Below are 27,832 nucleotides of genomic sequence, written 5' to 3'. Positions count from 1 at the left end.
GTTACAGTGACATGTCCTTCCGCAATGATAACAGAGATTTACCTGAAACCCATCTTAATTATAGAACTTGTACAATTGTTTTTGTACTACTAATATTTGCCCCTCAAAATCCCTGTTGGATTGTTTAAAGTTTCACCTGTTAGAATAAGCCTGTAGAAGTATTTGAATTGAAAAGTTACCAACAGGATTTTTGACAGAATACGGACAGGTAAAAAAAAAAAATCTGTGTTTGTGTAGTTAAGTGTACAATTATTTATCATGTAGTTTGGAGTTAACCTGCAGCTTTCTCTCACTCTGATTTGAGACAGATTGATGACTTTTAAAGAAGTAATATAAAGATAAATTAACTGGTTTCTTAAGGTTCAGTTTGAGTTGTATTAATATTCTGTTAGTGCTTTCAAGTCATAATCAGCCTGTTTATGGCCTCTGTTCATAAAACTCTGACAGCTAAGGCACAAAACGCTCTCTGCTTCAGCCAATACTAAAGGTGCCACAGCCCAATAAATGAGTAACAGTGTTTGACCAGCTGTAGAGAAAGAAGAGGGATACAGTGGACAGGTCCTCAGATGTGCTAGTGGAAGTAGTGACAGAAAAGCTTTCTTTTCTTGCCACAAACTAACCAACTTTTTATTAACACTACATAAACACCTTGACAAAGAAACAGACAGACCACCAGCTGGTCTGTACAACAAAGACGGAGTTCATCGTGAGGTGTGAAAAAGGATAAAACTCCAGTAATGTTGAAGAAACCTGCCCTGAGATTGAGGAATGCCGTGGTGAGAGAGTGCATGGCTGAGTTCTTGGGAACTTTTGTCTTACTGGTAAGTAACACATGATTTACACTGCTCTTTGCATTTTGATTTCCTTTGAATCCAATCAAAAAAATAAAACAATATAAATATAAAGGGGAAACAATTTTTAAACTACCGTATTGGACTTTTTCCCCCAACAGTTTGCCTTTGTTAAATTTGTTAAATGTTATTTTCTGTATTATTGTAAAAATAAGGATGATTATTATCGTCTTATATATTTTTTAAATTATTAATATTTAAAGCTCCTGTGAGTTGGTTAAGCAATCGACTGAATTAAATGTGAAAGACTAGAGCTACAAAAGCATAACAAAACCATCCGAATAAAACATTATCTTTATGGCTTATTTCTATGCAATAATTGAACTGAACTGAAAGATTCAGGAACTAAAAAATGACGAGTGGAAAAATTAGTATCAGTTGTGTGTTAATGTGTTAATGTTAATTTAATTTTTTTACATTACTAAAATACAATTCAACAATTGTGTTTATTTACACAGGCCTATGTATTGCACGTATATTACACTTGTAGTTTCATCTTTAGTTTTACTCAATAAAGAAGTACAGAAGAGTGCTGAGGATACTTTCACGCTCTTATTTTGACTTGTTGGTTTGTTTATTTTTTGTTTCATTTAGGAGAGTCAGGTTTATAATTATAATAAACAATCACTAAAGATGGATATCTATAGATGAATGTTATCCTTATCATTGTTATCATTACAAAGTCAAAGCTCATGGGTGGAGGGATTCAATTACATTTACAACCTAACATGCCTGTGTTAACTGATTAGTGTTACTATAACTGATACATCCATTACATAGAAGGCAATAAATGGAAGTGCATGTGTACTTTTGCCTGAAACTGTTTGAAGTAGCCTTCTGTGCTGCATGTGAATAATATAAGCCACTCACTCGCTCCGAAGTTTACAATATTTCTCCTGACGTCTCATACCTTATCGGTGTTTTTCTTTGTCTTCTTCATGTGCTGTGAAGCTGTTTGGCTGCTCTGCTGCAGCTCAAGTGAAGACAAGCAGAGACACTAAAGGTCAGTTCCTGTCAGTCAACATGGCCTTCTCTGTGGGTGTGATGTCGGCTATGTACCTCACCAAGGGCATCTCAGGTAAGATCATTAAAGTCATTACAATATCACACTTTTAAGGGACATCCTTAAAGGATTAAAATACAGTAAATCACAACAGCAGTATTTAATATGCTGCCTCAAACTGTAATGTATGACTCTTCCATTACTGCAGTCATCCACTGATCTAGAGCATGCTCGATTTATGACACTAATATCCGCCACTCTCTAGTCCAGCTCTTCAAGGCCTTTACTGTCCACCAGGACACAACAACTCTTAGTTGACACACTATGGCTACAAATGATCTGAGACTTCATTACCACCCATTCTCTCTCTCACTGTAATTCACTTCTGTTGTATTCCATCCTGCTTTCCTTTCACACCATCTCCTTCATTTCTCATAAGGTGCTCATCTGAACCCAGCAGTGACTATGAGTTTCTGTGTGTTGGGCCGGGTGCCCTGGGGCCGGCTGGTGCCCTACAGCCTCTCCCAGCTGCTGGGGGCTTATATGGCATCAGGCCTCGTCTACCTGGTGTACTATGGTTTGTCTTTTTGGCAACTCGAACACTTTATCAATTCACACACCGATGGGTGTTTGACTTGTGGGTTTTTGTTTGCTATAGATTATTTGTGTTTCTGTGTCAGATGCCATAATGGAGTTTAGTGGAGGAGTATTGACTGTTCATGGTCAAAATGAGACAGCTTCCATATTCGCCACATATCCATCTGAGTACATCACTTTGGGCAGAAGTTTCCTCGACCAGGTCAGTAGCAGTATGAGTGCTAACTTTTCATCTGTCTTTCATATGACTAATTAATTAAGCGTTTTACTCTTTGATTAGGTAGTGGGTACAGGCATGCTCATGTTGTGCATCCTGGCTTTGGACGAAAAGAGGAATACACCTGCTCCCTCAGAGCTGATTCCCCCAATAGTAGCTGTGATCGTCCTGGGGATCTCCATGTCAATGTCTGCTAACTGTGGTGCTGCAATCAATCCAGCTCGAGACCTAGGGCCGCGACTCTTTACGCTGACTGCAGGCTGGGGAACTGAGGTCTTCACGTATGTATCTTATCTTACATTAACAGCACAAATGCCCAGCAGTAAATACATAAAACTTTATGTAAACGAGCTGATAATGCATTTATTATTATATTTCACATTTAAGGATTTTTGATAAAGCAACAAAATTCATTCAGACCATTAAACTCAAATTCAAAGAAAGAAAGGATTTTGTCTTGGTTATTACTTTTCTTAGAACTTGCATTTCTTTTGAAAATCCTGTATGTCAGCGGTTATCAGACTCAAGGGTTGTTTTCGGCAGGATCAAAGGAACATGAATTGTCAGCTTGTTACAGAACACCTGATTATGATCCATGATGCAAACTGTTGCTCAATATGATCTGATAATCGGATGGCTTCTATTTGGTCCCACTGAGGTTGAACACTTTGTAATTCAGCCTATTTGTTTAAATCTGCGTGATTTGATAAATACCCACTAGAGGGCAGAGTAACTCCTGACTGGGCTGTCATTGCACAGAGCTCTGATAATAAACAGAAAGGGAACATTTGTTTGTTAATTTAATATTTATTTATATAAGGACATGAAGCAAGTAAATCAACGCCACACACCACAGCACTCATAGCCTGAGCTCATTTGCAACATCTGTCCCTTTGAAATATATAAACATCAACAACAAGTGCACAAGTGACAGAACAAACCAACCTCAACATGGGACAGACACCATACAGACCAATAAGATACAAAATATAATGAATCATTATAACTCCACTGCTTCTCGCTTCATTGGGACCTGTGAAAAACAGTGATAGCGAGTAGTGAAAAGCCAATGGGTGAAATAACACATTTGATATCCCATACTGTTAGATAACAGGTAAGCATTCACCCACTTCCTTGCTTATATTAGCTGTTAAATAAAGTTAAATGAGATTGTGGAAACCTATATTTAAAGCTGAAAGTAATACACAAAAACTGTTCTGAAACATCCAACAACCAAAACTGATGAATGCCTTTCTGTCTGCTCTCCAGGTGTTACAACTACTGGTTCTGGGTACCGCTGGTGGCCCCACCTATTGGAGGTGTCTTAGGATCTTTGATATATTTGGTCTTTATCGACTGGCACCTCCCTGAACCAGACCCTCCTGAGAGTCTCTCCACTCTTTCCACCGTCAGTGATAAAATTCAGCAGCCAAGTATCACATGGGACAATGGAGCAGAGTTAAAGGCTGCATATTTATAAGTGTTGCTGTAAATATTTCCTACATGACAGCGCTGCTTTTTCAGCTGTCGAGACGCACAAACACATCCTATGATGTACTGTAAATAACAGGAATTTCTTATTTATACACTAAATACTCTACATCAGACTTCTTTGACACAGCCAGACATGGAGGCAGTGGAGGAGATATTGATTGTGATAAAGCTGCTTACATTGATGTCAGTATTATTTAAAATCTGGATTTTTTTTTTGTTAAATTCTATAACTAAGTTGTATTTACTTCCATTAAGCTGTATTGAGCATATGTTGAGCTGATGTCATTTAATTTTTTATAAAAAAATAAAAAAAACTATTATACACCATGTCTCTTGTAATAATGGGTTTGGGTGGTTATTAATGTATTGTTACACTGTACTCATGATGCAGGTTTTCCTTATTATGTTGTAGTTTCTTTTTTATTTCACACCAAACCAAAACTTTCCATCGTTTCACTCTGGTCATTTGTCTTTGGTTTTAAATCTGTTCAGAGGTTTTCTCTACTATCTGGCTGATGATGGCAATTCAATGACCCACTTAAAAAAAAAAACACATGGTCCCAAATCTTTGGGTCAAAGATCATGTGAGTCCTCTCACCTGTGTTGTAGATTGCTTCAGGCTCTTGAGATCTTGGCACTCTGATGAAAGAGGTTGATTACTGAGTCAATGATGTGATTGCTCCTTTAAGGCATGTTCAGAAAAGTCAAAGACTGTACTGAATTGGTGGCCATTGACAACGTCGCTCAATGTGACATCTGTTCCATAATAATGGGAAAATAGTGCAGAAAAGGACATGAGGTTTATGGTCTTTGATAGACCATTTTAAGACATTCTCTAAAGATTAGACATTCTCACGAGCTCCACTCTGTTGTTATGTCCCTTGCCATATAGTCAGTGTCAAGTATAGTATAAGAGGGCCAATAGTGCAGCAAAGAAAATGTATTTCATTAAAACCAAAAGGCAAAAGTACAGTTTTCAATATTTTGTTTGTCCTCTACATGTTTATCCCTGCAGAGCATGGCCATGCGGAACATATAAGCTAAGATACATCATGGTGACATATTTCTACAATTTATGTTTTGTTTTTTTTATCTACAGATGTAGTAGGCTGCAGGTTCCCATATTGATATTAAGGTATAGCCTAAATAAATATATGCTACACTATACAGTGTGTTTTTTGAATACAGACGCTGCAGCCTTCAACAGTAATCTACACGTATGTGTTGGAGCAGATCATTCTGACAGAGCAGTAGAGGGAGGTATGACACACACCCCAAAAGATACATGGTTATTGATCAGATGAAGTGTAAATATGTTCAGGCTACAAACCTGGATTATCAAGTGTAGGTCTACTCAAAATAAACGTGGGGAAAAAGACAAGAACATTCAATGATACGTCTACAACAATACAATGATCTTTGACAGCTCCAAACAAAAAGCACAAAGAATAAAACACCACCACTGATGCAGAGAAAATTTATTTGTTTTTTATTGACTCAACGTTGTGAAAGGTCCTCAGTGCTGGAGGTGAATATGGAGGTGGGGCAGGTGAGCGAGGTGCAGCCCCTCTTCCTACTACTACTACTACTACCCCTCCTCCCTCTCCTCTCTCTCCTCCCTCCACTCCCCCCCCCCCCCCCCCCCCTGGCCGGAGCCGAACCCTCACTCACCTCGACACGGTGCCTCCAGTACTTCATCCCCACCGTCCCTGCTTCACCCTCCGAGCTCGGGGACCGCCCCTCATGCCGGGACTGTTCCACCGAGTGAAGCCCGAAACCTCATCATGACCCCGGCGAGAGGAGCAGCGAACATGCCTCCACCAGGAACAGATTTACAGCGCTAATTTGAACAGGTAGGTGTGTGTTTCCTGGACTGTTGTGTAGTGATGGTTAGCAGAACCACCCCCCCCCCCCATGCTAGTATACAGTCTGACTTTTTATCAGCTGAAAGTATTGATGTGTGTCTCAGTTTTCATTGTGAAGCGTTCAGCTCTTATTACTCAGCTCGACTACACAGTGAAGCTGCTCTCTTCGTACAGTACATGTATGCATTTCTTGGTTTCAGGGGGATTTTGAAGTTATTGTAGCCTCAAATAAGTCAATACATTTTCACAGTCAAAGTGAAACCAGTCATGCCACTGCGCATCCTGTCAGTGAATGTCCAAAATATTTTTGCATTGACTTTACAAGTTAAAATTGATCAACCTGCCTTAAGTTAAATCACATCAACTTTGTTCTCATCTTTTTTTGTTTAAGTTGTTTGCTCAGTGCTTCCGTATGAAAGTAGCTGACCTTTAACACTCTTGGATGCAGAAACCACAGCACTACTTCAGTATTTATTAATAGACCAGAGAAGAGTGAGACAGGTTTCATAAACTTTAAGAGCAGATGGAAATTTATACAGATAAAGTGTTTAGTGTTTAGAAAAAACCAAGCTGAGCACAGCAGACATTAAAATGATATACATCCTATATATAAAAGTAAACAATAAAAAGTCAGATTACCTTAAGGCCAATCCAATGTATTTCCCCCAATAAATACACGTCCTCTAAGCAGGTTACACAGCGCTTTAACTTTGTTCAGAGTTGTTCTTGTCTTTTGTTGTTTTCTGCTTGCTAAAGTTGCCAGAGCAAACTTGTAGTTCATTCTGACATAGCAGCATGCAGATAGCACACGAAACTAAATTAGGATCTATTATAGCAGAAAATCAGAGGGGATTAAAACTCTGTGATTGAATTACGTCCACCATAAAAACATAACCTGCCCTCCGAGCAGAACAAGTGAGTTTTAACTTTGTTAGTGTCGTTCTTGTCCGCTGTGTTCCAGTTTGGCTTCCTTGTTATTCTGCAGTTACAGTAGTGCTCTAAGCCATAGTTTCATTCTTACACAATGTCGTGCATGTATCAAATCAACCATATTAGGATTTATTAAAGAGAACATGTCACATATGTTTACAATGTACTCTGTAAACCTTGTACTTTGATATCATCCTTGCCCTTCTTTATACATTTGTGAAGATATGAACACTTCTTATGAACACTGTGTTGTAAAGTGACACAGGGATGACATCATTAAACACAAGTATTCCAACAATGACAATTCATATATAATACATGTTAGACACAATTAAACCTACAGGGGAATCTATACATCATATACATAAGTATAGCTACATCACAAGAAACAATCAACACACACCTCAGACCAGGCCAAAGACACGATGACATCACTTTTACTTTAGATTTATTCTGATTCAGTATGCTGCCATGTGCTGCCTTAAGAAAGAAAGTACATCCAGCTGCTGAAATCTTGTTCTTTATTTGAACAGAAGTATATTTGTTTTAATATAGCAGTAGAGGACACACAAACCTGCAGATACCCTTAGGCTACCAACAACAATCTTTTTATTACTGGAAGACAGAGACTGTACAGTAGAGCATAAGCGGAGCCAATCACAGCAGATACAGCAAATGAAAGTTGCCTTACAACCATCACTTACCCCTTCCCGTAAATCTGTTTTGTTTTTGTTGTTGTGTGAACAACCTTCAGAGGAGGGAAAGTACAAAATGCCCTGACTGTTTCAGAGTTTATCTGACACAAATTATCTTTGAACTGCAGGGATTGTAAAATTACAGAAACTCAATTCAGTACATGCATCTTTGTTTTTGTGTAATCATTCAAATGTTATGTGTTCAAAGCCATACGTTTCTGTAAGAACTTTTTGCTTTTTTGAAATTCTCTAACACTTCAGCCGGACTCTAGTGAGAGACACAAAAGGAATTCTTCCTGGATTCTAAGAAAGGCGCTCAGATATTCAGTGTGTTCAGTTGTGTTTCTAGCTGCCATGGGCTGAATGCTTTGTTTCATAAAGCTGATGCAGGTCTATAAGGTTGTACAAGACACAGATGGGAGAGTGAGAGGGAGGGAGGAAAGTGACAACTGAGAGACTGAGGAGAAGAGAGGTGAGAGAACATGGCAAACATCCCTCATGCTCTGTCTGTAGTCTCTTTCGGGCTGAGAAAGGTTGTGTGCACAGAGCAGAAAGTAGAGTAGATGGCATGCCATAAAAGAGAAGAGTGTATGACAGGACGAGACGGCGCTGGTAACTATAGCTGAAAGCTGATCAGCCAAACTCAAACGGAGAGCTGCTCTGTCTCAGGAGTATTGATCGGGGGCTCACTGCCCTGAGCCCCTGTCTGCCATGCTGTTTGTCCTTTCTAGTATGCAAGACAAAAATGTATAACGGCTCGCCTCTGCAACCTCATCTCTCATCTATTACAGCCTCTCTGCACCGTTACTTAGCCAAGACAAAACACAGAGGGTGAAGGCAGTGAGGTGTGTGATATTAACAGGTCAGCACAAATGGAAAGAGGAGACGAGAGTATAGGGGAAAGAGAGAGGAGGATTAAAAACACCATTCCATTTTCCCATTTGCTGTGGGAGGACTGACAGTGGATCTGCTTGAGACGCCTAGTCCCCTCAGACACATTGTGCCACAGAGAGTGCTCTGCTAAATGTCATTTCCTCATTATGTCTCAAACAGACCAAAGAGGGTCCTGTTGTGTAGTGGATTTAGTGTCTGATTGATTTTAACTTGCTCTCTGTGTATGTAGAGAAGACCATGAAATCAGGAAGACATTAAAAAGAGAAGAAAAGAAAAGGGCCTTTTCTCTGTGACACTTTGTACCAGAGGAAAATATACATGTTTGTATGTTCCTTATCTCACCTGGTCTTTAATAACCACTTCTACCTTCCTCTCTCCTATGTCCCCTTCTCAGCCCAAAGGTTCCTCGTCTTTTCCTCTACAGACAATCTCATGGGCCAAAGCGGCAAGAGGACACCAGCAGAGTGGAGATGTTCAGAAAGAGGCCTCCTCCAGGTCAGTGTCTGACACTAAACTCACTCATAGTAAACAAGTAACACAATAAACAACTTCCAAGGTGTCATTGGCTCCAAGGCCTCGGTTCTAATTAAATAAGTCAAGTCAATTTATTTATTTATTTCAATATCAAATCAGAAATGTTATCCTAAAAAATCCTATATAGAGTAGTTTAAAAGGTACTTTTATGAATGTTATTTACAGAAAAGCAAGGACTTAGCGAGTAAGAGGGGTTAGGCAGTAGAACAAGGGCCGACTGGCCATTTAGACAAACTGGACAATGACTGAAAAAGCCAGGACAGCTGTCGGCCGCCAAGCTTGCAATATCGTTTAAATTCTTATGCCCTGATGGGTGACAGGCCAGTCCTCTCAAAGATATTTGATTCTCTCTCTCTCTCTTGCTCCCGAGGGGTGGGGAGTATGGTACGGAAAAATATGAATACAATATAATATATATTAATATTATATTATATTGTAATATTATATATTATTATATTACATAATATTACCACAATGTTCTTTGGTTACTCTGGGACACTGATATGATTAAAACTTAGTGAGGGTGTGATTAAAAAGTTTGACCTGCTGTAAGATGAATCACTTGGCAGAAACTATTATAGGTAAATGCATATTGAGAATTAAAGGTTATAAAGCAAGATTACCCAGGCAAGAAAGAGAGAAGCAGACAGGTAAGAAACTGAAAGCAAAAGCCTAATGAAATAGTCACTGATCTCCGTTATTTGTCGGGAAATGCATAAATTCTTTCAGGAGTCTGGGAGAATGCAGAGGAAGAGATTGAAGCAGTAAACGTTTATGTTTCTTGAATTTGATGAATTCATATGAGTTACATTAAACAATTTAAGGGATGAAGAGAGTGTTAATAATGGATCTGTTCATAAATCTTTGTAGAATGTGAATTTAAAGGTCCCATATTATGCTTTTTCTGGTTTTATATGCCCTTTAGTGTGTTTTCCAAGTGTCCTGTGCATGTATAGTCACATCTATGTGCAAAAATTCAAAGTCCGCAGAAACGCAGCTTCTCCTACGTCCTCCTGTTAGCTGTAGCATTAGCCGCATGTAACGCTCGGTTCTAGCTCCCCTCGATAAAAATTTGTCAGTCCGACGTCATTGTCAGTGTGAGATCACTGATCTAAGCCCAGCAGCTCATGTTGCACGCCCGTTAACTTCTGTAGCACGCCCACGATATGCCGTAGCCTGCGGTAGCACAGTAGTGCTAAGGTGCTAATGTTTATGCTCCCCTCGGACAGAGCCAGTGGCTGCATTACCAATATGGTAAAAGAGGCGGGACATTTCCGAGAACCGTGCTGAGCAACTGACCAATAACGACAGAGCGGATCGGCAGACCAATCAGAGCAGACTTGGCCCACGTGGGGTCTAACAGTGTGGGCTCAACAGAGTGCAGCTGACGGACTCAGAGCGTAGAGGGAGCGAGGAGGAGCAGTACATGAAAACAGACACTTTTTTCAAACTTTAGCTATTGTGAACGTACAAAAGTAGGTACATAGATTAAATATACAAACCCCAGAAAGGGCATAATATGGGCTCTTTAATGCAGAAAATGTTATTTATATTGACAACTGCTCACTGTTGCATAAATTGTTGTTTAACTTGGGCAGGTTAAAATAATGTCGGTATTTTCAAGCCTTAATGATCAAGAGCCTGAGTGAGTGTTCTGGTTTTCAACCAACCCAAAACAGCACGTCACTTCGCTGTTCATCTTCCTCCACTGGCTGCTATAGGTATTGTGTCTCATATTTAACACCATGCTACTCACTTACAAAACACCAACAAAAACCACTCCTCTGTACCTAAAGTCTCTCATCCAGGTCTACACTCCCTCCTGCCCTCTAAGCTCTGCCAATGTTACACAATTCACTTAACAGACGCTTTTATCCAAAGCGACGTACATCAGAGAGTAAGTACAACACTAATCCATTCCGCCACCGAAGCAGCGGGAGCAATGCGGGGTTAAGTGTCTTGCCCAAGGACACATGTTGCTCAGCTGGGGATCGAACAACTCTACCAATCGAGTCACAGCCGTCCCCCTTGAATGCCAATGAATGATTTACGATCTAACCTTCACAACAGGGCCCTAAGTCTCTAGCTAGTTAAAATCTTCACCTATGTCGCCCCCTGCTGGTGGAATATATTACCAAACTCCATTTGATCTACATAGTCCCTTTGTACCTCTAAGAAGAATCTAAAGTCCCAGCTCTTTCATGAACACCTACACACTAAATGATATTGATGAGGATGATGTTGATATTGATCATGATATTGATGATGACTATATTTAGAATGATTTTGCTGCTGATTACAACTCTCAAGAGCAGCTGTCGATGTTGTTGATGATGATATGTATCACCTTTACTTTTTTTCAAAAGTGCTTTGCCTCTATGTACGTCCTGTCAGCACCTGTGTCGATCAGACTCAAAGCTGTTCGGTTGCACTTACTGACGTTGTTTCTCTAGATCCTTGCTTATTGTATGTTGTTCTTACTCTCGGATGTATGTTGCTTTAGATAAAAGTGTCTGCTTTATGAATTGTAGAATTAAGTGAATTGAACTGTGTTTACTGCGTGCAACATTCATTCTCCCAGGATGCCGTAAATGAGTTACTCTATAATACGAATTAGTCTAAACAATACTGTACACTTGTAAATCTCAACCCTGTTTCACATGCATCAGATGGCATGAAAGAAACTTGGAAAACTTTAAAACCTAAATCAGATCTCGGTAAGGATGCCTTGCATACAGAAAACAAGCCTTGTTTTAAAATAACAGGTGACATACACCTATTGTTTGAATATAGTGTTTAAGTAGTGTGTTTGATGTAATGTGATGTTCTGTGCTGTCTTCATTGCTTAAAAAAAAAACATTTTTTTTAACTTGACTGTGTTGGGCTGGTCCACACACACTTTAGTGTGTTGTGGCATTGATTTGTGTTGTTTTTTTGCACTTGAGGACGAGTGTTACTTTCATATTTACATAAGTCTACCTCAGGTAGCCTATGTTAATTAAAACACCAATTCCAGACACTGTCAGTAGTCTTAACGTGATTAAGTACACCCAATTAAAGTAGCCTAATTCATTTGAGGTTTTAGATAGGCTATAGGCTTGTAGCCTAGTTTAGTTGCATAGTGAATGTGTTCATCCATACCTGTCATGGTGCTAATGCAAGGTGCTAATCACCAGCAGTGCATTTTGTCGGCTTTGTGTTCTTAAATTGCATGATAACAGAATGAATTAGCAAACGTGTGTATGTGTTTGTAGGTTAAAGTGTGCGGTCGGCAATCTATAATGTACCGGCACGAGGCTGCCGCGCAGCACGTGCTGATGCGCCTTCTCCTCTTACACGCGCAGGATACTGGGCAGCTGCACGGGCCAGTCTGGCTTTAAAAACGCTTTGTAGATCCAAAATGGCGCCACAGTTTCCTCACCCACTCTGTCGCTCAGCTGTGGAATCCCTGCAGAGGTGGTTGCCATGACAACCACCATCAACCCTAGAGTCTGTTTGTGGTTACGTCATGCCTGGAGTGGACAGTGTTTATTTTGAGGATGCTGCAGACATTGCACGTGCACGTCACTTGATTGATTGATTGATTATGCTCGAGTGGTGCAGAACGAAGCACGTTCACACAATATTAACAATAAGTCTGCTCTTTATTAGGCAATTTATAAATAGGCCTATTTGGAATATGAAGCAGTCCGAGTATGTCTCTATCGACAGACTTACTGTGCAGTTGTTGACTGACCTTATGATAAAGAATGACCTCAGTGTTTCTGCAGCAAAAGAGAGAGAAAGGGAGGGGGGGCGCCGAGTCTGTGTGAGTGCGCATGTGTGTGTGTGTGTGTGTGTGTGTGTGTGTGTGTGTGTGTGTGTGTGTGTGTGTGTGTGTGTTTTGGAAGGCAAGAAAAGCAGCAACATAGCGGCAGGAATGGGACAGGACGAGCTCACTCCAACTTCAGTGTGAAGTTGAGACTGTAGCATCACTGACGCGGAAATGCGGCGATCATCTGTCATTGAAAACAGCGAACATTTAACCAGAACTCAGACGGTGACTGTTTGAAAAGTCAAGATGACAGTACCGAAAGACATCCCGGAGAAATGGTTCTCACTCTTTCTCCCCCTGCAAAGCAAGAAAAAGAAAGGACTGGTTGCCAAAGCGAAAAAGAGCCGGACAGGTACGAGTCTGTGTGATCAGTGAGGCTGATGAGTAAAATCCGTCATCAGGAGGTTGTTGATGTGACAATCAGCATCGCAGTTTTTATTTCGAAAAAGAAAATCATTTTCATCCCCATCCAGACTGAGTTGCAAGTTTCATTCCTCATCCTGCATCCCCATTTGATACATTCTGATATCCTGCTTAAACTATGCCACTACATGTAGCCTATGTACACCACATCAATACGACTTAATTAGCTCTTTTTGTTCTGCATCTTTTTTTATCTGCAAATCTATTACCCATTAAGTGTTTCTGTTTATTAGTCACCATTATCCAACGTCTGCTAAGTATTTTAGATTTAATAACAAGAAAATAACAATAGCCTTATTGTCATTCTTCATACTTCATTTATCTGTTAGTTTGCATTAGGATATAATATTACTTATGTGACTCAAAATCATTGGATGAATCTCTGTCTAAGACTGGGAAAGATTAGTTTGTCTGAATCAGAATTTTGATTTTGTGTAAACAAGTAGGATGATGTCCTTGTCACTGCAGTTAGAGACACTGATCAATCTTGCAGGCGCCAGCCTCCGCTGCCACTGCACTGCCTCATCTGAATCCTTATTCCTTAACTATCTCCAATCACTCTGCATGCACACCTTCATTTGACCTCCAGCCTGCCGGTCTGTCACTGTGTCACTCACTCATCCTTTTTCAACAAATTAACATTTAGTGAAAATTGTGTGTGTGTGTGTGTGTGTGTGTGTGTGTGCAAGCGCATGACGACTAGCCCATCATCGTTTAATTAAGTCAGCTGCAGTGGGTGATCATGACTTAGCTGTAGTCATGGCAGGAATAAAAGCAGTTCCCATAATTAAGTCTTTCTATTCTCTTTGGTCATTTTTGTTATGACTTCAGTCTGTGTTTACCGTGTTTCTAGAGAGTGCGTCACAAGGGGGCAGTGGCACGGGCACTCACATGTCAATTCGGGGGGGGGGGGGGGGGGGGGGGGGGTTAGAGGGAATGTTAGACAGGGGTTGGATAAAAGAAAGTTCTTTAGTAGTCTTTTTTCGTTATATAGCATCAAACTAAGTGCTTTAATTTGAATCAATATTTTATGATTGTCTCAGTTGTTTGTGTAAATCTTTTAAAATCTGCAGTAAAGTAAGCTCACACCTGAAAGTCTTTCAGTAATGGAGCTTATATAGATTTATGCAGTCTTGCTGTGCAGCATCTAGTCTGCGTCAGGGCTTCTAATGCCCTTGAAGCTGTCAGACACATTAAACACTTAATGGGCAGTTTGTTAAAGATGCTCATGCATTCAGGATGGTCAGCGTGCACAGAAGCAGCAGGGACAGACACCACCTGCTCCTGACACCAGATGCTTGGAAGCCTCAGCGTCTTTGCGCGAAGCTGGCACAGGCATCGCTTCACGGAGGGTTTGCAGATTTGGCACGGCCTGTCAGACCGATCTCACTGCTCCAGGAAGCAAAATAACGACCTTCAGGTAGATGGGTTAAGTGCCAGTGGGAAAATGAGTGAGGGGGGACAAGACTGCAAGAGCTTCAACTGGATGGAGGATGACGTGTACCTACATAATCTGATATTGTCTGAGCAACCAGAGATCAGAAGAGAGGAGCTATCAAATGAAATCAAAAGAGCCTGACTTTTAAATTATGCAAATTTCTAACCTCTAAGTCTGACGACTGTAACATGCCCTAATTTAATCCCCTAAAGAAATAGGAAATACCCTATTGTCTTCTCTTTGCATGCAAAGGGACAAATATGTCTTGGGAATACGTGTGTGCAGAAACATTATTTCCAGACAGGGCCTAAAAAACAATTACAGATATTGTTACAACAATAACATTTAAATAAAAACTCAATGGAAACTACAGTAAAAGGCTGGCATATCAACGTTGCTGTCTTTATCGATAAGATAGTCTGTGGTAGCTGGAACAAATATTCTTCTTCTTTAGAAATGTTTCTTTTGTACAGGGGAATCAGTAACTGCCCTCGTAAAAAAAAAAAACAGGAACTTCTGTTTTAGGAACAGTTACCGTTTTTATGATCTTGCCACTGAAACTGCCTTATACATGTGTTCTGCACTTTAAGGTTATTTGAAGCCTGTAATTGAACAATTTAATTACTTTGGAAAGCATGATCTGGAGCGGCTGCGGCTCAGTAGTAGAGTCGGTCATCTCTCAAAGCAGAAGGTCGAGGGTTCGATCCCCAGCTCCTGCAGACACATGTCGATGTGTCCTTGGGCAAGACTCACAACCCCAAGTTACTCCTGCTGTTGCGTGTGAATGTGTATGAATGGGATTAGTTAATACTGATGGACTCTTTACATAGCAGCCTCTGCCATCAGCGTGTGAATGGGGCCAGTGTGACCTGCGGTGGAAAAGGCGCTTTGAGTAGTCAGAAGACTAGAAAAGTGCTTTACAAGCTGAAGTCCATTCATCATTTACTTTTGATATGTAGGGGCTTTTAATCAAAGACAGTTTACTCTGTTTACAATGCATTGATTGAGGTTACAGTTAAAAACACAGGTAGGGGATAAATCATCTGTTGAAGTACTTTTAGACAGTACTGATGTGATCAGACGTTTTTAGTCAGTTCGACACATTTTGGATGATAACTGGTACATGGACTGGAGTGAAATATATACAGCAAGACAAATTTCATTCATTTTTGTCACATACAGTAGGCGCTGTCTGTTTTGTATGGTTTATTTATAGAGGAATTTCCTTGTATCAGTAAGCTGCCTTAGGCTAATATTGTTTTCTTCATGATTTCTATATCTGGATCTGGCACATCACATGAATAATTATAAACCTATCTTGATCTAACTACATCATATTTGTCTGAAATGACAGAATACATTATATTCATTGATAGACGATGTTGCCAAATAATGTTAATTCTATTACATATATGGTTACTCTCTTAAGCTTTCAGCATCTGTTAGCAACTTACAATGGAGAACAAAGGTAGAGATTGTAAACATTATACATTTTCTAAATACTAAATCCTCTTTTGACATCAGCCAAGCTCATCTGTAACTCATCTGGAGCTCATCTGCTGCACTAAATCTGTCTTATTACTTGACAACAAAGCAGAGCTCTTGTGGGATCTGTGATCATTTGGTGGAGCTGAACACAGCAGAGAGAAACATGTACTGTAAGTGAGCTGAAAAAATGAAGACGGGGCTTCACAGCAGTGCAGAAACACAGGAAACCACAGACCTTTGTTTATGTGCGTGTGATAATAATGGCAATGGCCTCTGTTGTGTGATGTCCGATCCTGTGGCGCCTCGTTGCCTCGCAGTCATCGTTCGAAAGCATGTGAGAGACTAAAATGGTGTCAGAGCTGCACAGAGCAGCTCTCTGCAGAAAAGATGCTTTGGGCCTGAATTTTATGTCCGTGGGTGTGTGCGTGCATGTGAACTATGTACAGACGAGTGCAAAACAGGCCAGTCATTTCATTTAAAGAGCCGTCTCATCAATATTAGAGGAGACAGCAGAAGAGGTGGAGGAGGAGGAGGAGGAGGAGGAGGAGGGGAACTCCCAATCTACTCTGCATCAGCATAAACAGAAACCTAAAAAAACACAGAGAGGATAAAGAGCAGGGTCAGAAGGAGCTCGTTTCCTGTTATTCTCTATAGATTGCAAATCTCTGAGTGTAAATCTGTACCTGCCTCGTCTTGTGCCGGCTTGATTCATACACACACTCACTTGAGGACACACGTGTGAAAACAGAAGTTAGCGCACACAATGTCCTTTAAAGTGTTATAATCAGGGTAGAGTAGATCAAAGAAGATGAAGACTTTGTGCTTTGTCCATTGTTGATCTGTACGCTGCTGCTCTACCCAGATTATAAAACATGAAAAGACACTGAGTGTGCTGACTTTTCTGTTTTCTCGTAAGTCTGTTAACGGTCATGCACCTGAAGATTTGTTTCTGTTTGAGTGTGCTCCTTTTTTTGCTGTTAGTCATAATATGTTGTGTGCCTGGCCCAGAATGCACATCCATTAAGAGGCATCCGCTGATTGAAGGTCAGATGATAGTGGTCCACTTATTAGTTCCTGTGTGTACGTATTTGAGACAGATAGTTGTGTCACACTCTGACTTCACTGATAATACTCTAACAACCTCCAGCAGACATCCTCAGTTCATTGATTTATGAATAAATGCTCAAATCATGGACTCTCTTCCTTCTGTCTGCCTCCCATCACTCTTTATCTCTGGCCCTGAAATCCCCTCTGATCACAAATAACTGATCTTCTTATATACTTCACATGTAGCGATCTGTGTGCTTTCTGTAGCTTTGTTGTGCCATCGTAACCAAATGATACATTTGATCTTTTGTGTTATTCTGCAGAGGAGGAGCGAAGGGTCAGAGCCAACGACAGAGAGTACAACGACAAATTTCAATATGCAGTAAGCATTCTGTAAATGTTCACATGGACTGCGTCGAAAATGAAGGAACAAATCTTTTCAATTATTGTGAGTTTGCATAGTTTAACATCTCCTTCCTTCTTCCTTATCCAGAGTAACTGCATCATGACATCCAAGTACAACATCATCACCTTTCTGCCCGTCAACTTGTTCGAGCAGTTCCAGGAAGTAGCCAACACCTACTTTCTTTTCCTGCTCATACTGCAGGTAAGATGAACGAGGGATTCAAATATGGAACGAAGGTGGAGAGAGGAAGTCTGTGCGCCTTCGTGTGTGTTTGTGAAACAAGAAGAAGAGCTGGTTTACATCTCGAAACAACCGAGCTGTAGTGATTGTGTGATTTTACAATTGTGTCCTTATTGTGCTCATTGCTTTTCTTTGTATGTAGTGTCAGATGTAGCCGCCTCATCCCGCAATGACACACTGCCCTTGTGCCCCACTTGAAATTAACCTTGAAATTACTTTCTGGCTGTTTCTTTCTAGTTAATACCTCAGATCTCCTCCCTCTCCTGGTTCACTACCATTGTGCCTTTAGCTCTGGTGCTGAGCATCACCGCAGTAAAGGATGCCACAGACGACTATGTGAGTATGTTATTTTACACACCACACTCTGTACAGTACTCTCTTGAAAATAACAAAGTGGTCTCTTAAATGTGGTTGACTTGACTCACCTTGCAAAGTTCACAGTGATCTTTGTCTCTTGCAGTTTCGCCATAACAGCGACAACCAAGTGAACAACCGCCAGTCTCAGGTCCTCATCCGTGGCTCGTGAGTCTTTTGATTACAACCAGGGGGAAGCTAACTAAACTGGTCTAATTGCTAACAATGAGCATCATTTTTTTTTGTCAGTTTTCCTAACAAGATTCCTTAAATCTACACTTCTTCCACCCTTGCCTCTCTTGACCTTTATCTGTCAGGCTTCAGAACGAAAAGTGGATGAATGTTCGAGTGGGCGATATCATAAAACTGGAAAACAACCAGTTTGTTGCAGTAAGTGTTTGACAACATCAACGTCTCCACACATGAACAAACACACAGTCACATACAGACACACACGTAAACTTACACTGTTCTGGTTCAGCCTGCAACTTAAGATTTTCCACCAGCATGGCGACTAAATGCTAAAATGCTAATTGGATATCAGTTCTTATTAAGAAACACTTACTGCCGTCGTTGATTACTGCACCACTCTGATACTTATATCCTCATCAAGTAGGCCTGACTAATTCTGCCCCTGTGCCACCTTTGCTATACTTACATCTGCATTTTGTATCTATTTTCAGGCTGACCTGCTCCTCTTGTCCAGCTCTGAACCTCACGGGCTCTGTTACATCGAGACAGCCGAGCTTGACGGGTCAGAAAACACACCGCACCTTTCCATCAAGTCAGAGTGCCTCCTCATCTGCAGGAGCAACAGGACACTTGGTCTAAACTGCTGTGTGTTTTATTATCTTGCAGAGAGACTAATATGAAGGTGCGGCAGTCTGTCTCAGTGACATCTGAACTCGGAGACCAGAACAACCTGGCTTCCTTTAATGGTGAGATTTGCAAAACGGTTCTACCCTTGATTCCTTGTTTGACTGTTCATGTTCACAATAATATAAAGACAACTCATTCAACCTTCACACCCTTGCATATGAACCCACTCTACACACTAAGCATGCCCACACACAAACACACATTTCTGCCCTCTCCTGCCGGCATTGAATGACAACCTTTTATCACCCGCCCACTCGTACACACAAAGAAAGTCCTCTGTGTCAGCACAGTGCACCCACACACAGACACACACGAACACACACACACACACACCCACACACAGACACACACGAACACACACACACACACACACACACCTCACCTGCTCTGAAAAATGCTTCACTGCAGCAAATCAACTCACACTTTGCCACATATCAACTTACAAAAGGTGTGTGTTTCGGTCTTTGGGTTTGTGTTAAAGTGTGCAATAACGGCATGATGTCAAAGGGATGATTCATTTTACTCTGTGTAATCAAGGGCATAAAATCCAATACGTGTCGTTATGTGTGTTTGTGTGTGTGTGTGAAGGTGAGGTAGTGTGTGAACCCCCCAACAACAAGCTGGATCGTTTCTGTGGGACTTTGTACTGGAGGGACAAGAAATACACTCTGACCAACCAGAACATGCTGCTCCGAGGATGTGTCCTCCGCAACACAGAGGCCTGCTACGGCCTGGTCATCTTTGCAGGTCTGTGTGTCTGCGTACATTTTATGTATAAGAGTGTGTTTGTGATGAGTATATTAGACACTTATATTCTTCTTTTTTGCTTTAGGCCCTGATACCAAGCTCATGCAGAACAGCGGCCGCACCAAGTTTAAGCGCACCAGTATCGATCGTCTGATGAACACTCTGGTCCTCTGGGTAGGAAACCCCAAACCTCTCACTTTCATGGCTCATACAGTCACTATTTCAGGACATGATCTCAGCCCCTTCATTCTCGTATTTCTCCTTTAATAACATATTCCTTCCAAATGTGGCTTCCTCAACTGACCAAAGATCCAAGTGTACGATATATCTGACTAAACATACAGTTTTTCCGTCTATGATGATTCTTAATCTGTATGTTTGTGACAGATCTTTGGATTCCTGGTGTGTATGGGTGTGATCCTGGCTGTTGGGAACGCAGTGTGGGAGAGAGAGGTGGGCTCTCTCTTTCAGAGCTACCTGCCCTGGGACCCCCCCGTGGACAACTTCCTGTTCTCTGCCTTCCTCTCCTTCTGGTCCTACGTCATCATTCTGAACACTGTGGTGCCCATCTCTCTGTATGTCAGGTGAGCAAACGTCTAAGACTAACAGACAGACACAAAAAACCCAATCATGAACAAAAACTGATGAACTGATGTGTGAGGTCCTCAGGTCATCAGGTAACTGTTCTACAGACAGAGGCCATAGTCTTACAGACTTTCTGCACAAATAAAAGACTACCTTCTACCTGAGGGCTCTAGTGGGATCATAATATAAAAGTCAATCAGAGACCATTAAGAGCTTTAAAAATCAAAGAATCTTCAAATTGATTCTTAAACATACAGGTAGCCAATGCAGAGACTTTAAAAGCAATGTGATGTGTGCTCTCTTCCTGGTCTATGTCAGCATATTCCATAGTTTAGATACGATCTGGAGACACAGTGAATGTTAAAGTTCCCTTTCTACTCCCACTATTCTCTGACAAACACAAGGGGTGTGTGACTAATAGCTCTGTGCGTAACATAAGCTTAACCTGAAGAACTAGCTGATGAGAACCGTCTGTTTGCTGAGGTCTGTCTTTTGTGAAGAGAACATTTATCCGTACTAATTTGGATGGGTTTAACTCCGCTGTTACTGTAACCATGTCCCTGTTTCACCTGTCTGTGTATCAGTGTGGAGGTGATCAGGCTGGGTCACAGCTACTTCATCAACTGGGACCAGCAGATGTTCTGCTCACAGTGCAACACAGCAGCTGAGGCCAGGACCACCACTCTGAACGAGGAGCTTGGTCAGGTGGGCATCCACACTTAGAATACAAACATCTATCTTGTGTTGCTTTTCTGAGGCTTCTGATGATCAGTCAAGCTATCTTAAAATTCCTTCACAAATGCATTTCTAGTATTTTAATGCATGAAAGTGAAGTACGTAAAATACCTGCAGACTGAAAGTAATTTAAATGAGGCACAAATAAATAAGTGTTCCTAAAGGTCATAAGGCAAATATCCTTTTTCTCTTATTAGGGAAGGAATCATTTTAGAAGGAATAGTTTTTCTTATTTTTTAAAGAAAATACGCTCATCAACATGTTTGATTAATTATAGTTTCACATGCATCCCATTATCTGCGTCATCTCAGATTTAGTTTACATTTTCAATTGTTTCTCAGGTTGAATACATCTTCAGTGATAAGACCGGTACTCTCACTCAGAACATCATGAGCTTCAATAAGTGCTCCATCAACGGACAGACTTACGGTAAGTGCACACACACCCAAACACTTCTCCACGCAAATGTTTTCTTCATTTCCATTGGCATGTGTATATGCAGTTTATTTTTTGTTTTGTTTTTTTTACATAGTGAAGGTAATATTTAAATAAGGTGTTGCACTGTACTGCACTATTTCTTAGCAGCATTATTTCTTAAGGGGGACAATGTACTAAAATAATCCCATAAATATGATCCAGCACAACACCACAATACGTTTTAATAAGCATACGTTTTACACATCTGTTTGTGTTAGGTGAAGTGACAGACCCATTGGGACCTCAACCAAAGGTAAGTAGTATTTATTTATTTATTTATATATTGTGGAAAACACATTTACTTGTGCTTCAATGTGAAATATATTACTCTTAGTTAATGGAGCCCCCCTGACTCTGTCTTTAGAGATTGGACTTTACTCCCTTCAACCCCCTGGCGGACCCTGATTTCTGTTTCTATGACGACACCCTGCTGGAATCAGTGAAAGTGGGAGACTCGCACACTCACGAGTTTTTCCGCCTGCTCTCTCTCTGTCACACCGTCATGAGCGAGGAGAAGAGCGAGGGTAAGAACAAGGAGGGGAGAGGGCAATCTGGGAGGGTGAAAAGCAGCCAAACACTGACACTAACTCACCACTTGTCACTCATTGTTTTTGTTTACACAAAGGCCCAACTGGGGACACGAGTTGGAAATGAGCAACAGCTATATACTCTTTATGCAGCACATCAGTTTCATGCGTTGTATTGAAACTATGTTAAACTGCATTGTCCCTATTAAATAAATACATTCAAATTCAAACTATTGTTGGATATTTCAACATTTTTGTATCCGTTTACTCAGGAGAGCTGATTTATAAGGCTCAGTCTCCAGATGAGGGCGCTCTAGTGACAGCAGCTCGAAACTTTGGCTTCGTGTTCCGCTCCAGAACGCCTGGGACGATAACCACCACAGAAATGGGACGACCTGTCACCTACACGCTGCTCGCCATTCTGGACTTCAACAACATTCGCAAGAGGATGTCTGTTATAGGTGTGCAAGGATTATTATTTTTATCTTACTGGTTTCATTTACAGAGAGGATAAATTCAGCTCTTTTGTGTTAATGTTAAATCAGAAGAAAACGGCTTATTATTATATAATTATTATTATTTTAAAACTATTTTGTTATAGTTTTGGCTGCAGTAATAAGAAGCTTGTTGCAGCAGAGAACAGCATCACTGAAATCAAATATATTCTTGTCAAATATGACCCATACTCCAACAAACTGACAGGAATAAATGATCCTTTATAGATTGCACTATGTGTTCCTGTGATGGGTCCTCTTGTAAGGTGTTGGAAGTCTTCCCAGAAATTCATGTTCATAAAACACTGCTGCTCAAGCAACAACCTGGGTCTAGAGTGCAACAGAGCAGCCAGACTAAGAGGCACCGAGCTCACATTCATGCAGCCTGTGAGACCCACTGTGTGTAGAGGTGATATTTGTAGAAGCTGAGAACGAGGATTCCTGATATTTGAAGATATTGAAAGAGTTGCGTGGATCCATTTGAGTGTTTTCTCTTCATTACACTCTGTTATGTCTTTTCAGTGCGTAACCCAGAGGGCAGGATCCGTCTGTACTGTAAAGGAGCTGACACGGTGCTGCTGGAGAGACTCAACCCCTGTAACCAGGAGCTGATGAACATCACCTCAGACCACCTCAATGTGAGTCAACAAACACAAGCACTAACTCCTGGATGCATGGATGAAGCTGTGCTGCCATCTAGTGTCTGAATACGTACAAAAAAAACAGTAGTGAAATGTACTGATAAGCCCTTACTCGTTCCTCGTCAGATCATGTGTACTAATTTCCTTGACATGGGGCAGACACTAACACATGATCCAGTCAATCTAATGTCTGACCCAATGACTGTGGATACATGAAGAATATTTAACCTGTTGGACATCTCCTCATGTGTATCCTCATGTTTTTGTATGAAATAAATAAGTGTGTTTTGTTACAGGAATATGCAGCCGATGGATTGCGGACCCTGGCTCTGGCATACAGAGATCTGTCAGAGGACGACTGGGAGATGTGGTCAGAGAGCCACCGCTGTGCTGAAAAGGCCACCAACTGCAGAGAGGACAGACTGGCTGCCACTTATGAAGAGATAGAACAAGACATGATGGTCAGTGACAGTGTGCAACTGTGTGTTTGTGTTTGTATCGACCAGGTGTGCTTTCAGTGTCTGATTTTTATTATCTTTGTTCTGCCTTTGAAGCCGTATGTTTGACATACAGTTTATGGAGGCTCTGTACCTGAAATAGAAACAGAAATTTGAATTGTAAGATTTAAAGTTTAATTAGATGCCTCAGCTTCTAACAGCTTGAATGTAGTGTAATGTGGCCTACTGTAATAACTGGGATTAATGTAAATTAATCCAAAATAAAGTAATGTAATTTACTTATTGTAAGGTAATGATTTAATGTTCTTTATACTAAGTTTGAGTTCATAAAATAACTTTAATATCAAATGAAATGTTATCTTATCTAATGAAGTTTCATCTTATTTAAGATGTAATTGCTTTAAACTAATATAATCTAGTTTGATGTGATAAAAACCTCATTTGATGTCATGTCATGAATTGAGTACAATGTAGTATGTCTATATTAATTGGAAAACATTTCATTGTACTTGAATATAATGCGTGAATACTATCAAATGTATTATAACAGTATATTCCATCTATTTGATTCTATTCAATTTAATCAAATTAAAATAATGTAATCTAAGTAGTAGGGACTGACTGATATGGAATTGTGTGCCCATTCTAAGATATTGATATTAGGAAGAGAAAATATCAGACCTATCGGGCCAATTTTTTTTTTTAATCTATGTTCGATCTGTAGAGATAGAAATACACATTTAATATGTTGATCCCTCAAATGCAGTTATCATACACTTGTGAAAAAGATATATGATAATGACAATATGGTCACTAAACTGTGCATTGTTTGTGCCTCACTGCTTGACACTTTGAAGAGTGATAAAGCTTGTTGTAATCCAGATAGCACACTCTGCTGGTGACAGCCAGAAAGAGAACTGGTAGTGTAATACAGTGAAACCAAAATGAAATGAGTTTTGACTGGTGAATAAATCTAGTAATTTCGGCGCATAGCTGTGATAAAAATGGCCAATACAGATAGTCATTTGATATGCTGATGTCGGCCGATATTATCGGTTAAAATACATTTAAATATATTGTAGTCTAATATAATGTCATGACTTTCATGCATTATAAATGTATACAATGCAGTCAAATGTAATCAAGCAGTATCCTAATAAAGTGATACAATTAAATAACTTTAATATAATTTTAAAGACATCAAACTGCCACACAGATTGTTTTTCTGACTTTATGACATGTGAGTCAATTATAAAGGTCCTACAAAAGGTCAGACGGTGCAACAGATCCCACCTTTGTTTTTCTTTAAGCCTTTGTTTGTAATGGTGCAGACTCTAATTGAAAAGGGAGGGGGGCTGTTGCCAAATGCCAAACACGCTTTAGTGCCCTTCTTTGATTTCAAGCTTTTTTTTAATCGTTGTATTTGTGTGTGTGTGTGTGTGTGTGTGTGTGTGTGTGTGTGTGTGTGTGTGTGTGTGTGTATGTATATGTATTTCTGTTTCTCTCTGTCTCATTGTGTGTCAAGCTCCTGGGTGCAACAGCTATAGAGGACAAGCTGCAGGAGGGCGTCCCAGAGACCATCGCTGTTCTCTCTCTGGCTAATATTAAGATCTGGGTTCTCACTGGAGACAAGCAAGGTGAGAGACACTCTTTTACACACTCTATTTGTACACAGCTGTTTGTACATTGAAGTGTTCTGTGGCCATGTATGCACAGTTCAGAACATTTGTGTCTACTGTATATACAGTACAATTTACTGTCACTTGAGAGGTCAACAACACCAGGCAGACAGCAAATTTTCGATTTATGTTGTCCTCAGTGGATCTTCTTACTTAAACCATTGAGTAGCTGAAAAGAGTCAATTATTGTAGTTATATTCCTTTATCTAGTTATCACACTTACATCTAAAGTAGCCAATCATCAACAAGTCAAGTTTGCCACCTGCAGCTTTGTTACTGTGAAAGTGTGTTGGCACGTTAGAGCCTTTAATACTTAAAACATGCAGGCAGTTTAACAAGGCTGGCCTTCATGAGGTTCATATGAAATCTGTATTTCCAATAAGTTCATCTAAAATGTTGAACTCCACTCGAGTACTCCAGTAACCCTCCGTCTTTCTGTCTCATAGAGACGGCTGTCAACATTGGTTACTCCTGCAAGATGCTGACAGATGATATGACAGAGGTTTTTATCATCAGCGAACACACAGTCCAGAGCGTACGGCAGGAGCTCAGGTCAGTCCATCTTCCTCTCCAGCTGTCAGGTGTCTCCAACTATGGGGCAGTAGCTCAGTCTGTAGGGACGTGGGTTTCGAACCAGGAACCGGAGAGTTGCTGGTTCAAGTGCCGGTGAGGACAAATGTATGGAAATTAGTCTGGTTGCTGGAGAGGTGCCAGTTTACTTTCTGAGTGCTGCAGAGGCGTCCTTGAGCAAGACACCCTGTGTGCAGCCCCCACACTCTGATATCTCTCATTCAGAGGAAGAAGATATACTTTATTAATCCAATTTCATACTTTTACAATTTCAGACATGCCACACACACATGCACAAACATGTCCCTATGGACATGCACTAATGGACAGATGTCAGAGTGAAGGGGCTCCTGAGCTGATACTACTGTACTCAGAAGTATCTAAATGCACTTCCCTACAAATGTCAAGTCTCCTCCAAAATTGTCACTTTATAACTGTTTTTCACTGACTCTTAAACTTTATAATTTCTTTAGAGGAGTATAGAGTTACCATCTCTAGACTAAACCAGCATATGTCAAACCTTGTGTTGAGATTTAACAAATTCAACATTCTGCATAATCCTTTCTTTGATAAAGAGTGATACATCACAAATGTTATCCTTAAGCATGTCTCTTCAAGTCTTTCATGTCTTAAAGATGGCATAATACACTTTCTGCAACTTGTGCTAATTGCAAAAGAGTGTATAGCTGAGTGAGTTGTTTTTTTCCACGACAACAAAGGCTTTCTCAAACTGATCTTGGTGAGCTCATAATGTTACAAAAAGCACACCACACACCACAGCAAACTGATGATATTTCAAAAGGATTGAAACATTTCTTTTTAAAGTTTCATTTTAAGGTTATTATTCCTTAATTGATAGGACAGTGGATAGAGTCGGAAACAGGAATGAGAGAGTGGGAATGACATGTGAGAAAGGAGCCACAGGTCGGAGTCTAACTGGGACCGCCCGCTCAGAGGACGATAACTTCCACAAAAAACTATAAGTAAAGAAGACATCAAGATAAAAAATAAAATGTGCCTCATAGTAACAAAGGTTTATCATTCAGCTGTCAGAAGCCTAAACATATCCAGTGTCAAAACCAAAGCATTTCCCTGTTGCCAAATTTTGAAGCCATTGATATCTTTTTTAATTTTTAATGATTTTTTGGGGTACTTGGAGGTAAGACATATTAAATATCTGTAAAACCATCAGAGTCTGAGCACAACTCACTTTCCTCCTTATAGTTCCAACATTCTCTGCTTTTTCTTCACCAGTTTCACACCCATTCTTATCATTTGTTTGATTTGTTTTCTCAGTTGTGTCCTTTTTCCGTCCATGTGATTCCTCTTTGTCTCTCCCCTTCACATCTTTATATTCATGTTGTGTTTTGATTCTGTCTTTGGGCAGTAGAAAAACCCAGCTGATGTCGAGTTTGTTTGTCTTTCTCTGAAGGAGAGCCAGGGAACGGATGATCCAGCTGTCGAGAACCAGAGATGGAGGGAAAGAGGAGGGGGTGGAGGGATGGGGAGGGGCTTGTTGCACAGGTAACGGGTTCAGAGAAGGACAAGAAGGAGACGGTACGGGAAGAGAAGAAGGAGTTAAGCAGCTGCAGTGCCCTACTCCTCCTCCTCCTGCTCCTCCACCTCCCTCAGACCTCATGGACAGCATCTCTGGAGAGTTTGCCATCGTGATCAACGGCCACAGCCTGGTATAAATAACACACTCTGTACACATTTATAAAACTAGCAAGGGCTGTCAAGAATTAAACTG

The 27,832-nt window shown here is 40.5% G+C and overlaps 2 protein-coding genes across 5 annotated transcripts in view; both read left to right on the top strand.

Annotated features, from left to right (window-relative positions):
• The first annotated feature begins 474 nt into the window (after positions 1-474).
• On the top strand, positions 475-4,616 carry aqp10a (aquaporin 10a). Its single transcript, XM_061050642.1, has 6 exons — positions 475-821; positions 1,803-1,929; positions 2,294-2,431; positions 2,535-2,653; positions 2,732-2,949; positions 3,938-4,616. Exons 1-6 carry the CDS (start codon positions 738-740, stop codon positions 4,146-4,148), a joined length of 897 nt encoding a protein of 298 aa, XP_060906625.1. The 5' UTR covers positions 475-737; the 3' UTR covers positions 4,149-4,616.
• Positions 4,617-5,812: 1,196 nt separating this feature from the next.
• Positions 5,813-27,832, top strand: part of atp8b2 (ATPase phospholipid transporting 8B2) — a 29,608-nt gene continuing 7,588 nt past the window's right edge. Inside the window, exons 1-22 of one of the 4 annotated variants that reach the window (XM_061050653.1) lie at positions 5,813-6,015; positions 8,971-9,041; positions 17,614-17,672; positions 17,784-17,897; positions 18,174-18,272; positions 18,397-18,458; positions 18,608-18,680; positions 18,974-19,044; positions 19,149-19,228; positions 19,758-19,916; positions 20,002-20,090; positions 20,304-20,500; positions 21,086-21,206; positions 21,578-21,665; positions 21,932-21,966; positions 22,078-22,237; positions 22,513-22,701; positions 23,257-23,372; positions 23,672-23,836; positions 25,359-25,470; positions 25,959-26,064; positions 27,515-27,770. In XM_061050653.1, coding sequence (XP_060906636.1) covers positions 9,017-9,041; positions 17,614-17,672; positions 17,784-17,897; positions 18,174-18,272; positions 18,397-18,458; positions 18,608-18,680; positions 18,974-19,044; positions 19,149-19,228; positions 19,758-19,916; positions 20,002-20,090; positions 20,304-20,500; positions 21,086-21,206; positions 21,578-21,665; positions 21,932-21,966; positions 22,078-22,237; positions 22,513-22,701; positions 23,257-23,372; positions 23,672-23,836; positions 25,359-25,470; positions 25,959-26,064; positions 27,515-27,770 — 2,376 coding nt within the window. In that variant the 5' untranslated portion in view covers positions 5,813-6,015; positions 8,971-9,016. Of the gene's footprint in view, positions 6,016-8,940; positions 9,042-12,555; positions 13,247-17,613; positions 17,673-17,783; positions 17,898-18,173; positions 18,273-18,396; positions 18,459-18,607; positions 18,681-18,973; positions 19,045-19,148; positions 19,229-19,757; positions 19,917-20,001; positions 20,091-20,303; positions 20,501-21,085; positions 21,207-21,577; positions 21,666-21,931; positions 21,967-22,077; positions 22,238-22,512; positions 22,702-23,256; positions 23,373-23,671; positions 23,837-25,358; positions 25,471-25,958; positions 26,065-27,514; positions 27,771-27,832 lie in introns of those variants that run through there. The other 3 variants (XM_061050652.1, XR_009674896.1, XM_061050651.1) reach the window with 3 other exon arrangements.

This window comes from Labrus mixtus, chromosome 11 (assembly GCF_963584025.1).
Source record: "Labrus mixtus chromosome 11, fLabMix1.1, whole genome shotgun sequence".
Classification (NCBI taxonomy): Eukaryota; Metazoa; Chordata; class Actinopteri; order Labriformes; family Labridae; genus Labrus; species Labrus mixtus.
Note: the sequence above shows the minus strand (reverse complement) of the source record. Positions and strands in the feature narration are given on the sequence as shown.

Excerpts from the sequence above, each read along its gene's own strand:
- aqp10a (XM_061050642.1), top strand. The coding sequence starts at position 738 with ATGTTGAAGAAACCTGCCCTGAGATTGAGGAATGCCGTGGTGAGAGAG. Across the intron at positions 2,432-2,534 it reads CGTCTACCTGGTGTACTATG|ATGCCATAATGGAGTTTAGT; the intron begins GTTTGTCTTTTT and ends TTTCTGTGTCAG. Across the intron at positions 2,654-2,731 it reads GCAGAAGTTTCCTCGACCAG|GTAGTGGGTACAGGCATGCT; the intron begins GTCAGTAGCAGT and ends CTCTTTGATTAG.